The sequence below is a fragment of the Pleuronectes platessa genome, chromosome 22, assembly GCF_947347685.1.
Source record: "Pleuronectes platessa chromosome 22, fPlePla1.1, whole genome shotgun sequence".
NCBI lineage: Eukaryota > Metazoa > Chordata > Actinopteri > Pleuronectiformes > Pleuronectidae > Pleuronectes > Pleuronectes platessa.
The window spans coordinates 5,609,470-5,623,622 of NC_070647.1; the positions used below are offsets into that span (position 1 = coordinate 5,609,470).

Genomic DNA, 14,153 nt, shown 5'->3' on the forward strand with positions numbered 1-14,153 from the left:
ATACTGTAAACCTTGTTTTTGGGGGCCAACAGGTTAAACGTGTGAATATCCCACCCACCCTGCTGGGTCTGAAAGCTTGTTTGTGACCTTTAGTCAAGGCCTCGCTACAAGTCTCCCCTCAGTGAAACATTGCAGCACTCACAGCACTCTGGTGTGAGTAGTTCCATTCAACTGAAGGTCTTAAATTCATGAAGAATTGATGGAACAATCAGATTTTCAGTGAAACCAACTTGTTTCATTGATCCAAGTCTCCTGTTGCTAGACTGTAATTTACTGTGAGACGACTTCAGTCACTTCCGAGGTTTGAAACTCAGTAAAAACAGACTCTGCTTCATTATTTTCCAATTATGTGGTTTATTTACAGTTGGTCGCTTGGGACGTATAATGAAGACAAAATGAAAGAAATAATCTTCCAGTCACGGTGAGAGCTGACATCAGCAAATGGAAAAAAAGTCTCAGGGAAAACCTTGATGGGAGTGCAGGGCCTCTCCAGCTGCATTCAGGGCTCCGCAGGAGGAAAGAGGCACAGATGACATGTGAGGGAGAGGGAGGTGGAAAACCACTGACTACAAAAAGTACAGTAAAAAAAAAAGTACAGGGCCTCAGTGGTAGTATTAGTGGGATAGCAGGGGATACTCTGCTGCCTCAGTGTAAACAGATGCAAACAGAAAACAGGGTATTTTCTACCAAGTGTTGCACAAACTGACATTTAGATTTGATTATAGTTCTAGAATGAAGGTTTTTAGAACCCATGCTTTGGGAATAGGATTCACAATATCGATACCAGACTTTGTGCCAATCTGTCATAAAGTTGCTGAGATATTTCAGTGGATGAGTGAAAGTTTGACCTGCCAGTGGACGCTGGATTCAAAGTTATGGAATTGTTCCAAATGTCATTGCAATCTGCCAAAGCTCAAGGGCTTTCTCACTTGAACCCTTGTTAGTCTACATTACCATTGTTGTTGTTTTGTATTTTTCATAAAGTTAGGCCAGGACTCCAGAATTTAAACCTAACGAAGGAGAATGTACGATTTTATACTGAAATGTAGGTGGGATTAAAAAAGAAAGAATAAAAAAAATCTGTTGTTCCATCGGGGTTATTATAGACGTGTTAGAGGACCTGAACATTGTTGCCACATGCATCAACAAAACAAATACAAGAATCAAAATAGACGAGGACTTGAGTTCCACTGCTCCTGGGAATAATTCCTGTATGTAGATTACACAAATCAGGCCTATACAGGAGACTAATATCTTTAAATCTATAGGATGTGTTGGGCCTTGGTGGAGCTATTTGCTCTATTGAGGGCCACTCTAGTTTTCTAGATTGTTTTCTGCACCTTTCAGAATTGAGGTGGTTGTGGGGACACGACTCTGTGTAAGTGTGTATATCTGAGAATATGTACACACTGATTTTGGTATATACAGGTGTAAATATGTATGTCTCATATCAGGATTACATTGATATTACTATGTACTGGTATTAAAAAGCCTATCTTCTCAGTAGAGCCGAAGCAGCATCCGTCACCGAAGTGGTTTTTGGTCACAGCAGCAGGTACTTTGCGAAACTGTGCGTCTATATAAAGTTAATTGTCCCATCTGCTGAGGATTTAGTGTTATAGATGCCTCACTGAGGCCAAACACATCCTCTTGCAGCTCCCTCGGCTCACATTTAGTGCAGATATAAAAAAAAAAGCCTTGATTAAATGTTTATGTCCTGTGACAGATGGCGCGTGTGTTTTTTAAAGTGACTCAATTAGCCTGACCTGACCCAGAGAGCCCACTTGATGACTGTGTCAAATCACTGATGGAGTTTTCATTCACTTTAAATAAGAGCCCGACCTCGGATCACAGGAGTTTACTGCTTGTGTAATTTGTATTTGAACCGTTCCCCTCGGCTGTGACATGCGAGTGGTGACTCATTATTTGTGACAAATCTCTATTATAAAGCTTCACTCCCCCGATCATCAGTCTAATCTAATGTGTGTTTAATGCGACAGTGCACGGAGCAGTTTGCCGCGATATGAACTGTTACAGATGAAGAATGTCACCCGGCCACATTAGCATGACTCGCTTCCATCTGCTGGGGCCCGCTCTGCGTCTGTAAACCGCAGCCATCTAAAAACGTGTCGACATATGGATCCCCCCCGTCCTGCATGTTTGTTTTCTTTCCCTCAAAGTATAAATCTCAATGGAAACCAGTCAAAGCCTTTAAAAATACAGCCACCAGTGGTCGAAATAAAGAGCACGCGTCAAAAAAACAGTTGGCATCGTATCTTTTTAATTTGTGGAAAATGAGAAACAGAGGAGAAGCAGTTAAAACTCCAGAGCGGCGCTGCAGTGAAGACAGCCAGACTCTACTCAACAAGCAGTGCAATTCTCGTTATTCTCAAAACAATCAAGCAGCAGTTATCATTCGGCATTGTGGAATTATTACATGACACTGAAATAATTATGGACATGTAACTGTACATTGATGACGACACGTCCACCGGTCCCAGTGGATTCTGTGTGCACCCTTTAACGTGACTCAGCTCTCCAAAAGCACCATTATTTGTTTGTGTTTTTTTTTGGCTGGGCTGTTCCAGAGGCGAGCTGGCGGGTCTGTCACCAGAGGATTGTCGACACAAATCCCTGCAAAACCGTCTCTCGGTGAGGTGCCTTTAAGCAAGGCACTTAAACCCCGACGGCACCAGCAAACAGCAGATTGTGATCATGCTGGACATCTTCTTAAATGTGATCGATTATATGAGAGGGAAAATAAAAAAAAGACAGCCAAAGCTCTGTCTACTTTCCCCGGATAAATAATGGATTAAAATAAAAGGTCTTTACAGTACTCGGATATCTCTCAAGAATCTACTTCTAGTGAAACAAGTATTCAAGTACCTGAGAGCATCGTCCCATGTCACAGTCCTTTAGTAACACAGCTAGAGGGGTTTGGTGTTGAACCATAAAGCACTATGGTTGTAAATCCTCAGCTCCAGTAACATTTCACTTCCCCGATCAAAGCATTCTCTGTGCATCGAGACTCGGAAGAACTGTCCTCTGACAGTTTTCTGGCTGTAAACATTTAAGGCTTTAGTGATTCTCTCCTCACAGTAATGTCCGAGCTGAACCAAGATAGGAGTGTCTGCTGCGGTCCCACTTCCTGTCCCACCATGATAATGCAGCAGCACGCGAAGGGGGGGGGCAACTAAACGACAATCGCTTCGAGAACAACACGTACATTCATCCAAAGATTTAGTGCTACAAAAAGAGTTGTCGTTCCATTACAGTTCCTGTAATCGACATATATTAGCTAAATTATAAATAGCAATTGGGCTTTAATACACAAGTGATGGGGGATCGTTTAGATTGGATCACATCCGAGAGGGAGAAGTGTCAAAAAATACAAAATGCAGCAGTGGCTGACTCCCACCACAGGAGGGCACTGCTACATTGGCAATACTGCTTCACCTGTTCTCTGAAGTCAAGTTTCCCACAACAGAACCAGAACCACAGGGCACGTTTGAACTGTTTATCGACCAATAGTGGAAGAGTTTGGTAAAACTGTAGTTGTTAAAAAATGTTGTGCTCTTTTAGGTCTCATCAAACAGCATTTGCTAAAAACCTCAAAAGGAAAACCTGAATTCTTGATAAAAACAGCACCAATGGCTTGAAACCATTTTTTCCCCGTTGTAGGAACCAGGACCTGGATGTTACAATAGTATCTGAGCCACCTAAAGATCTTTAAGTGGTCGCTGGGTGGCCGATGTCCAGCCGCCTCTGTGCTGAGCCTCTTCTTCGTGCAACTGGAACAGCGCTGACTACACTTCCCAGGGTGCCCGGCGTCTGGAAGAAGGCCTTGGTAGCAGACGCTGGGAACTCCTTTGGAGTATGTGGAGTCTGAGGAAGGAGAGAGAGAGAGAGAGGCAAGTTTAGAGAAAATCCTATTATAGATCATTACAGTAATGAAATGTTTGCTATTGATATATTTATTTTTTGTGCCTTCAAGAGCTCTCTGTAAAAAGCTCTGTACGATTGTATTGTGTCAGTACATAAACACGATGGATTGACACTGGAAGGCGTAAAAGAGTGAAGCGAGTTTCCTTTGTTTAATAAGTTGCTGTTAGGGGGCAGTATCCTAACATTTACACATATATATATATATATATATATATATATATATATATATATATATATATATATATATATAATATATATCATCCTTAAAAGTGAGTTTTTTTACCTAAACATAATAAACACCACCTCTCTGCTATACCATTTTGTCCTTATTTAATGATATTTAATCATCAAAACCACTTTTCCTACAATCAACTTAAGAAATGATGAATTATTTCATCTCTACGGTTTAATTTGATAAGAAAACACTGAGAGAGCTCTGCTCAGTAACTGGCACCAGACCCTCCTTCTCCTCTCCTGCTGTTTTCAGGAAGGTATCACTTGTTCCAAATCAGAGCCTGGTCATTGATTCGTCCTATTGTTTATAATACTGCATTCATTTCCCATCCAGTGCCTCTGCTCTGATCAATGAAACCATTGCCAGCAGAGCTTTGATGGGTTCTCTGTGTGGACGGGAACATTAAACCCTATTTAAGGACCTTGAGATTAATCAGCTCGAGCCGCTGCCCCACAAAAATGAGTGAATGAGTAAATGAGGGGAAACCCTTTACAGAACAGATGCTCAAGTCACACTGTGTTATACCAGAAAGCTCATGTATCAATGTGAAAGGAAATTATGTCTTAATTAATGTTTTCAGAGCACAGATCGATGAGGATGTGATGATTTTCAGCTGTATTCATTTGGGGCTACCAACAAACTGAAACTCTTACCAGTGGTTCAGATGTGCTGATGCTGACCGTCTGTCTGGGTCCCTGTGGTGAAGGTGGAGCGCAGAGTGCTGACCCGTACAGCTTGCTTTGTTCTGGAGTGGACGGCGATGGAACCGGCGACCAGCTAATGTCTGGAGCGGCTGCCGCCGCCAGGCTGTAAGGTGCCGCCCCTACTGTAAAGTGGGCAGGTGACATCACTGCAGGTAGACTGAAGCTAAGCTTGTGGTGGCTGTCCGAGCCTTGCTGTTGTAGCCCGCCGGCCACCAGGGGGTAGTGGGAGAGGGCGGAGGACGGCACCAGGACGTAGGGCAGCGCCAGGGTGGGAACGCCGCCGGAAGGAAGTGCTAGACTGGCCGGGTTCTGGCCCGCAGAGAGGAAGAAGTTGAGGCTGTTCAGACCTGGAGACAGAGGAGGAGAAGATGTGAACAAAAGTGCACGGAGGTTATCTGTTTATGGAAGGAGTAAGGCAGACTCAAAGAAGAAACCTTTAAATTTAACAATTTGTGGATCTGGATTAAGGAGCGGATCCAGGATTTTATTTCACTTTCGTTTATATTATAAGACAGATAATTCATGGATCTTGATGAAAACAATCATGTTTAGGGAACTGATACTTAACGTTTGTTTAATTTGATGCCGAGCCAAATGAAAATTCTAGAAGTAGTGACTTTTGATATGGTTTCATGGGGGGTTGGGGCTGTCGGTCTTTGGCGGAAGTATGTGCTCTGTCCTTCTAGTTTTATCACTAAACTGACATGGCGATCAAATCAAGTCATGTGATGGAAGTCACATGACCTACAATGAGACAGGGGGATGGAAATCAAGCGCTCCCTCAGCACACAGGTGTCTTGATTCAGTGTGTGTCTCCTGTGAAGTGGATCCTTTGTTCTTATCTGAATGCATCTAAGTGAGTAGTTACTTTATTCAGGGTAATTGCTGATTGTTGGACTTTGATTGCTGATTGTTGATCATCTCACGATAGATTGTTAAACACAGAGAGAAAATCCCAGCTGAAGATCAACAATCGTTCTTCTCATTGAACTTCAGGGTATCCTCAGTCAAGTGTAATGGCAGTTACATTTGGTGAGTATAAAAGAATATATATAATTCATTGTAACTGATATCAAACTAATGTTTTTTAGTTGTATATTTAGTGACAGAGTTGTTTAAATTAGTCCTCTACCACTTTGGCAGTTTCAGCCACTTTCAATCATAATAATCCTCATTGCCATGACCATAGAAACCTGTTTACCACATATTCTTACAGTGTGTCAGCTTAAATACAATCTCTATAGTACAAGAACTTCAACCACTCCCTCAAGTCTATGATCATCTTTGTACAAAGAGCACATTAGCAATGAAATTGTAATTTTCCTTACTTGGTCAAGATTAATTTTAAGGAGGGCAGATTCCATCCCTTCCCAAAAGATTATTTTGGATTTATAGATTTGTTTGAGTTTTCATCAATCTGTATATACCTGCATTGTTGGGCACGTAGAGGTAGTGTGACGGCTGGGCGGGCTCACTGCTGCTGTCACATAGTCCCTCATCAGATGCTCTGCCTTGGCCTGTGGGGCGACACGTAGAGGTTCTGGTGGAACGCTCCTCTGCTTCCCTCTGAGCTTCACCTCTCAGCTGGAAGGAAATTTTACATCACATAGACTTTTAATAAAAAATCCTATTCTGCATAACGGGACTTATTAATGCCGTGCAATCATATTACTGCACTGAGCCCAGTAAAAGCCCAGAGAACCAAAACATATCAGGTATCACCTCACCTTGTCACATTCCTCTAATCCAGACATTCCCTTCTTTTTCACCACTGCATCCTCCTCCCGCTCTTGTTCCTTCCTCCTCCTCTTCCGCCCTTCCTCAGACTCCGACCCGGGTGACCTCTGACCTTCGGGCATCTGGTGGGGCTTGTCTAACGGCCCATACAGCATCACCACCGACGGCTGCGACAGGCTGGGCAGGTAGGCCAGGCAGTGGGGAGAGGAGGTGGACGTGAAGTGGTACTCGGGCGGGATGGAAGATGTCAGCCGGGTGGACTGGGTGGAGGACGGAGGTTGATGGCTGCTGTGGGTGTGAGGCTGCAGTGCCAAACTGGGACGGTTACTGAGGAGAAATAACAAAAGAAAAAGCCTGTTAAAGATTTTAGGGGGAATATTATTTGACTTGATTGACTAATGCAGGCTCCACCAACCAATCAGAATGCATTTATCCCCAAAGTGTAGTAAATACAGCGGTGGTTTAGGCTTAGGTCCCCATTTCTCATATGTCTAAATGGCAGCTGGGTTAGAGCAACGGTTTCCACAGTTGAGGAAACAAGAGATATGTCTTCTTTGTATTTACTGTGGCGTTTCTGTGCTAAAATACATGTAATGAATGGATTTAAAGGAGACTGAAAACTTCTCAAAGTAGATTATTTGTGTTCTGTGGTTATTTTACAGCTATTCTGCTTTTTTGCACAACTGCCATTTTACTTGTTGTCACAACCCCGCTCTGTCACACAAAAACACAAGACAACTCCTTATAAGTGATACCAGTGGGATCCAGTGCTTCCATGTTGTGTGTGAATGGAGGTTTGCAACAATGTAGCCGCTGAGACTCTTGAACATGACAAATCTGTAACATTCACTCAAGCGGCATCCACACTGGTCCGAGGGTTTCAAGCCTGTTACATGATGTTTGGAGACTCTGCTGGCCCCGGCAGACACATACATGTCCAGTGTATGTCAATGGTCATGTGATGTTTAAGTGTGTTGGTATGTGCATTGATAACTTCTGCTATTGCACTCAAATGCTCCCCTGGGTGAGATCGTTTTAGTCTTCAGCCATTTTAAAACAAAATGTATTTTGTATGGATGTAGCTTTAGTGCCTGCTTCCTCCAGTAAAATCCCAGGCTACTTCCCTGCAGCATTGCAGAGTTCCTGATGGTGGAGATGGATGCAGAAGCCCCTCTGATCTCTCTTGCTGATGTGCAGATTTCTAACTGTCCTGTGGGCTGCCACTGCCCCTGGTGGATTTTACCCAGCCTTGTGTGTTAAATATCCCGTTTCAACACTCACTTGCCTGTCTTATTATTTCCCTCCCCCCAAAAAACACTTAAGCAGCCACAGCCTTGGGGCAGTACTGTGTCTGAAGAAGCCAACATATACATTCATGAGACCATAACTATTCATATCCACAGCAGCCAGCTCCTGTTACATGCAGCCCAAAGCTAAGCTCATCAGCCAATTCAAACATATGGAGTGTGTTGTGTTATGTATGAGAGACTGAGATTACTTCGCACCTCCTTGTAACTAAAACACAGTCGATAGCTATTAATGCCTGATGTGAAAATGGAAACCGAGTTTATCCATTTGAAAGTAATTGCGGCGCCTCGCTCTGACAGCGGATACATTCTGAGATGAACCGTTTCTGTAAACAGCTCCTGCACCGTTCCTCTCCTGACAAAGGTTAGAAATACTGTGTGCTGTAAATTCTTCGGCAGTAAATCTGAAGCGCACGATATAAATCTAAACCAAGAGAAGGCCAGGGCCATTATGGTGCTCTCTGTGTGTGGGTGTGGGTGGGGGTGTTTTGTGGGCATCTAAATCTGTTTACACGGTCACATTCTGGGGACAAAACTCGTGTTCATTATGTAAATTGATACATTTTAAGTTGACACGTGTTTTACGGTTAGGTAAAGTTTATGGTTAGGTTGGCAAGTTATGTCCTCTGACGTCATGGAGACTGTGTGTATGTACGTGTACAGGCATCCGAGTCTAAACAGTGAAGATATTTTGTGCGCATGTTTTTTATAAGTTAAGACTTGACTTCACGTTTTTTATCTATTTATTTAATGTAATGGTGACGGTATGGGCTGAGAAATAAATTGGAGTAAGGGGCTAATGAATGCATTCTGTCAAGGTGTGTGTGTGTGTGACTCACTCTGAGCTGTTTCCAAACTGCAGTCGACACACTGCGTTGAGGCCTGCAGTCTTCCTGGAATAATCCACAGGCTGATTCGGCAGACCTGAGTGGTGAGAAATCAAGTTGTCTTATTAAACAGGAAAATACAAATGCTCAACTGGAAATGACTTTTCTGTATTTCTGACTATATTGTAAAATCCCGCGTCTCTTACCCGTTAGCTCTGGTCGTGGGCTGCTGGGGGCAGAGTTGACCAGCCGCTGAACAGTCACAGACCTGGGTGTGATGTTGAAGGAGGCGTGGCGTGCCATCTTGGCTCTTCTGAGGTCCTGCCCTGCTATTGGCTGTGTGGCGTCAGGAGTGACCGCTGCCACGTTGAAAGTACTTCCTGAAGGTTAAGGTCTGAGTTAGCATGACAGCAATAATGACCAACAGGAAGATGACAGTGATGTAAGCTCAGGGGTCCCTAAATGAATTCAATTTATTCACATGGATATCAGAATGTGACTTTGATTCTTACCGGCACTTCCAGAGTTGTTGAACTCAACCTGGCCGAGCCACTTGAAGGCTGGTTTCCTGCCTCTCTCCTCGCGGACATGCACCTTCTTTATTAGGCCCAGGCTGGTGAGGACATTGGCGATGTCGTACAGTCGCCGCACCTTGGCTAAAGATACATGGAGGTTTGGTTAATACAACAGACGGAAGGAGTCCTTAGGCCACATTTCAGCTTTCCAACCACAGAGCATGTTAGGTTTGGTTGGATTTCTTACTTTTGTATTTGCTGTGACTCGACGAGTCTTGACTCTCCTCAATCAGGATCTTTGCTGCTGCGTCCAGAGTGACAGTCTGCGTTTTGGACACCAGGAACAGCATGACAAACTTCTGGCTCATGATCCGCAGAGACTTGTCTTTCCTGTTGCCACCAGCTGCGAACGACATGGATGCATAAAGTGTGTAAGACCAGGAAATCAGACACAGAAATATGTACATCGGGTATAAGATTAACATTAATTCACCACGCTAAACCAACTCATTCCAGCAATAGAACGAACATATAGAACAATTGACTGCAAATAAGATCTCCGTCGACTACCATATTCGAATATCTATTTATTCTTACCCATGAGCCTGAATCTTTATATTAATTTATTATATACACCGATAAGCAAAATAGAGACATGACGAAATCTTGAAGGTGGCAGACGTAGTGGTAGTAAATACAAATACAGGAATATAAACATGAAACCTCACTATCCAACTCGTCAAATCTCTACTGGTGATGTGATTAGGCCTGAAATCATGGCCTTGATTAGAATTTTTACGATAAAAATATTGGCTGTTTTGTTTTGTTATGAAATGGTTTTCGTCAGAGCCTCTTCTAAAGGTTGGAGGCTGTAATGAGCTCAGGTGAAACTGCACCTTGAATATCAGCAGCTATGCAATACTCACAGGAGGTGCACCATTATCCTGAGGTAGGCTTTTTAATTGTTTCCATAGGAAATACAGCAGCCTCAATCAAAGCAGGTACGCTAATGGTTACGTGATCACATTCTGGGCCAGGGTGAATTGATAACTAATTAATCCTGAGATTATAAATGCCTAAATAATACAATCAAATCCCGTCACCACTTAAAGTTGTATAGGTCTGTCCATTACCGTTGCCAACGTCCCCTCCGTCATCCTCCCGTCCCGGCCCCGCCTCCCTGGGCTCTGCGGCCAGCTCCATCTGGAGGTGGTAGCCCTGCTGCCGGCCCCTCCGCTGCAGCTCCTCCAGCGTGGCCTCCAGCTGCTGGCGCCCATACCAGGTGTAGCTGTTTTTGGCTATGCGGCCGACGATCGTCAGAGACTCCAGCACGTTGACAATGTCGTAAATACGCCGCCTCTCCACTCCTGACAAGTGCAAGAAGGGAACTATTAGCTCAATTATCATCAAAAACTTCACTGAATAGTAAGTATTGCGATTTAAAATGAGTGAAAGACGCATTCTTGATTTAAATAGAGATGTGCATTTGAATCAAAGGGATCACCATAGCAACCGCATCTAAATCCAATAACATAAAAGCCTTATAACGCCCATGATATGAACATTAGCTGCTTTTATTATCATTAAGCTCTCGTCAGTGTTCACAAACAGCACAGGAATGAGTCGGGACGTAGACCCATCTCCCCTGTCAACACACTCTTTTGTTATGCTGCTGGCTCTTACCCAGACTGGTCGCCACCTCGTCCAGTGAGATCCAGATGGGGCTGTTAGGTGGCGGATAATCGGGGTAGAGGGCCAGGAACTTTTGGCACAGAAGACCCAGACTCTTCTGCTTCCTGCTCGGCTTCTTCTCGGCCTCGTCCTCTTCGTCCACAGCTTCAAACTGAACAGAAATATAGATCAATATTGGTGATGATTTCCTAAAATACATTTACATTGGGTAAAGAGGTTTTGGTTACGCTTTGTGCATCCCCATTATCCTGTTGCGGTAAGATAACACACATCTTAAATGAGATTTTCTGCAACAAGCCTCCAGGGACTCACAGAATCAATTCTTAAAATCCATGGAAAGATATTAACACAGGGGAAATATTCAAATGTCGGATTAAACTAACAACTGTAAAGCTTGGGGTGATTTACGCTCCATCTGCTGCTTGTATACCAAATTACTTCATCGGTCATGGCTATGAAATTGTATTTGTACTTAAGGGTAAAGTGTTTACTCTTTCAAATATGGAAATTCTAGCTTTATTTGAAAGCATTTCTCTAATTAAAACAATAACTGTGATTAGCTGGCTTTCTCCTCAGTAAACTATCAAGAATTCCGACAATATTAAAGGGGTTATTGATTTGCTCTGGAGACATTTCACGTACTTGACAGGAGTCTTCCACCTCCGTGTCCTCCGTCACGGTATCTGGACTCGCCGGCTTCTCCTTCTCGTTCTCGATGGGCCTGAACAGCACCTTCCTCATCTCTCGGTCCCTGATGTCCGGGCTCGCCGCGCTGATCAGCATCTTGAGGTTGGCCGTGGGGGACCAGGGCTCGGCCAGGGCGGCGTGCTTGATGGGTGTGACGTGTGCCAGGTCAGCGGCCCCTTTTCTGTGGGTCGGCAGGGGAGGGACGGTGGACTCTGGGGACTTCAGCGGAGAGCATCTCCTTCTCTCTGTGCAGATGTTTTCCTGTGACGCAGACAGATGTGTGGTTAAAAGACAAACTCGGGTCATTTAAACCGTGATTTAGGCCTGAATGTCCTCTGATAGCCTCCTGTGTAGCTGCATTGTATAGCTGTGTAATATTATGATTATAAAACAAGATAAACGTTTTAATTTTAGTAGAATAAAGTTGTAATCTCATTTAACAAGGGGGATATCAGAAGTTCAGCCTGTTGCCAGTATATAAAATGAGGAATGTTGACCTCCTTGTTACGTCCCCCCCATCCCCCCTCATAACCTAGCCCTTATCAGATAACCCCTGTAACTTGGGATGCCATCACACTCCTCTGGTCGTTTCCCTCTCTCCAGCCTGACTCTGCAGCTCACCCCTCAGTAGCATGATCTGAAACCTGGCAACCGGCCCCTCACAGACCTGAGGATCCAGCTGTAAACCACCTTTTTTGGGGGGGGTTACCTTTTGTTCGGCCCGGTCTCCCTCCTCCTCCGTCACCACCGCGAAACTTTTCCTCGGACTGGTGAGGTCTCTCAGCGCGAGACATTCTGCTGCCATTGGGGAAACCTGTGGATCCACAAATAATGGAAAACAGCGAGGATGTGTAAGAAAGGTAAAGCAAAGACGGGTCATAGGACTTATACATTTGGCGGTGGCGGGGGAGTTTTTTTTGGGGGGGGGGGGTTAAGGAAGTTTCAGTCTGGACAGAAAACGAAGAGGAGTGGGCAGCTGGATTTGGCGCAAAGAACATCAGCTAACTAGCCCTTAGCACGCTAGCACCTGGAACTGAGCTAACAACCCGTGTCTCTTTACTTCGCAGTTTGGTTCATTGCTAAAACAACGTCCCCCATTATACTGGAGCAGATGTGACAGACACATTAGTGAGGGGGTCGCTGCCAGACATTAACGCGCAGGTAAATAACGAGCTGTGGCCCAAGATGGAGCGTCCCCGCTGTGACATAACAGGCTCCACACTGGTTCCCACTGACACACTGGCAGTGGGTTTATACTTAAATTAGATGCTAACGGGACTAGCTCAGCTGATCAGCACGTCTCAATGTAACAGCAGACAGGAAACCGCTGGAGGGAAAGAACCATACCTCGGTGCTCTCTGCTGATCGGATGGTTGTCTCCTGTGATGGCTCCGTGTCACCCACTTGTCAGCACGCACAGTTCCTCCACACGGACATGGCCTGTAAGAAATAAGCGGGTAGTCCTCCGTGTGTCCAGTCTTGCACGGTTGTGTCCAGCGGAGGGGACACTTGTGATCTGTCCTCTGCAGACAGCATCACCCGCTCAAGATTGTTTTCTGGCGCTCTCCGGAGTCTGGCCCGTTCCGGCCAATCAGCGCCCGGGCGGTGGGTGGTGTCCCACGGCTCCAGCCAGTCAGCGTGTTTGTGCTCGGGTGCGCGCCTCGGCTTCCTCCAATCGACGTGTAAAGACGCCACTCCCCCTAGGTGATGTTGGCGGGGCAACAGGCGCGCTCCGTCCAGGATTCCGGGGGGAAATTTTAAAGAGTTGATGAGGAGACAGAGGTCTCACTCTGCGGGTATTTTCCGGAGCAGGATCAGAAACGGGGAAAAGCAGTTTTAAGAACTTCTTTTTTAAAGCGATTCATTAATATTGAGCACTGATAAAACGATATGCTACATTTGAACATAATATACCGTAACACAGCCACCAGAGACAGCTTTATAGTTCAGAAACTGGGCGTTTTTCTTTAAATATGTAGTAATCTGAAAAACAATTCGACAAAGATAGTTGAAAAAAACATAACTGGTAATGTGTTTTTACTGATGCATATGGAATAACTTTAATACTTCGGGCGATGCGGAGGGAAAGTAATATGTGAATAAAATAATTTTATTATGAGAAAAAAAATTGTAATTTCATTATAATAAAGTATTAATGTCATTTTACAGGATATTCAGCCTATTGTCTGCATTAAAAGGAGGAATATTTTGCATCTTGTTATGCTATTGTTAAGCCTACGTCTCACAAATAATGTAAATCAGCAAATCAGCCTGTTACAAGTACTTTGAAAGGATTGAGTAATAAACTGTCTATTCCCCAAAAACAGAGACACACAGACCTGTGCAGGAGACTGTACATCATTGGTTACATGTGTGTGAGATTTAAAGCAGTTTCATAGTTCCACAATATATTTTTACTGGTGCATATGGAATAACTAATACTTTTGACATCACTTCACTTTGGGTGCAGATAACGGGACGTCAGACGGGGCCCTACATGTTTA

At 44.2% G+C, this 14,153-nt stretch overlaps 1 protein-coding gene across 1 annotated transcript; it reads right to left on the minus strand.

Moving 5' to 3' along the window:
• Positions 1-2,264: 2,264 nt before the first annotated feature.
• e2f7 (E2F transcription factor 7) lies at positions 2,265-13,187 on the minus strand. Its single transcript, XM_053415014.1, has 13 exons — positions 12,997-13,187; positions 12,359-12,463; positions 11,605-11,910; positions 10,954-11,113; positions 10,404-10,637; positions 9,518-9,673; positions 9,268-9,411; positions 8,962-9,135; positions 8,768-8,852; positions 6,612-6,948; positions 6,312-6,468; positions 4,834-5,231; positions 2,265-3,885 (listed from the first exon to the last, which is right to left on the minus strand). Exons 2-13 carry the CDS (start codon positions 12,452-12,454, stop codon positions 3,730-3,732), a joined length of 2,403 nt encoding a protein of 800 aa, XP_053270989.1. The 5' UTR covers positions 12,455-12,463; positions 12,997-13,187; the 3' UTR covers positions 2,265-3,729.
• Positions 13,188-14,153: the final 966 nt, after the last annotated feature.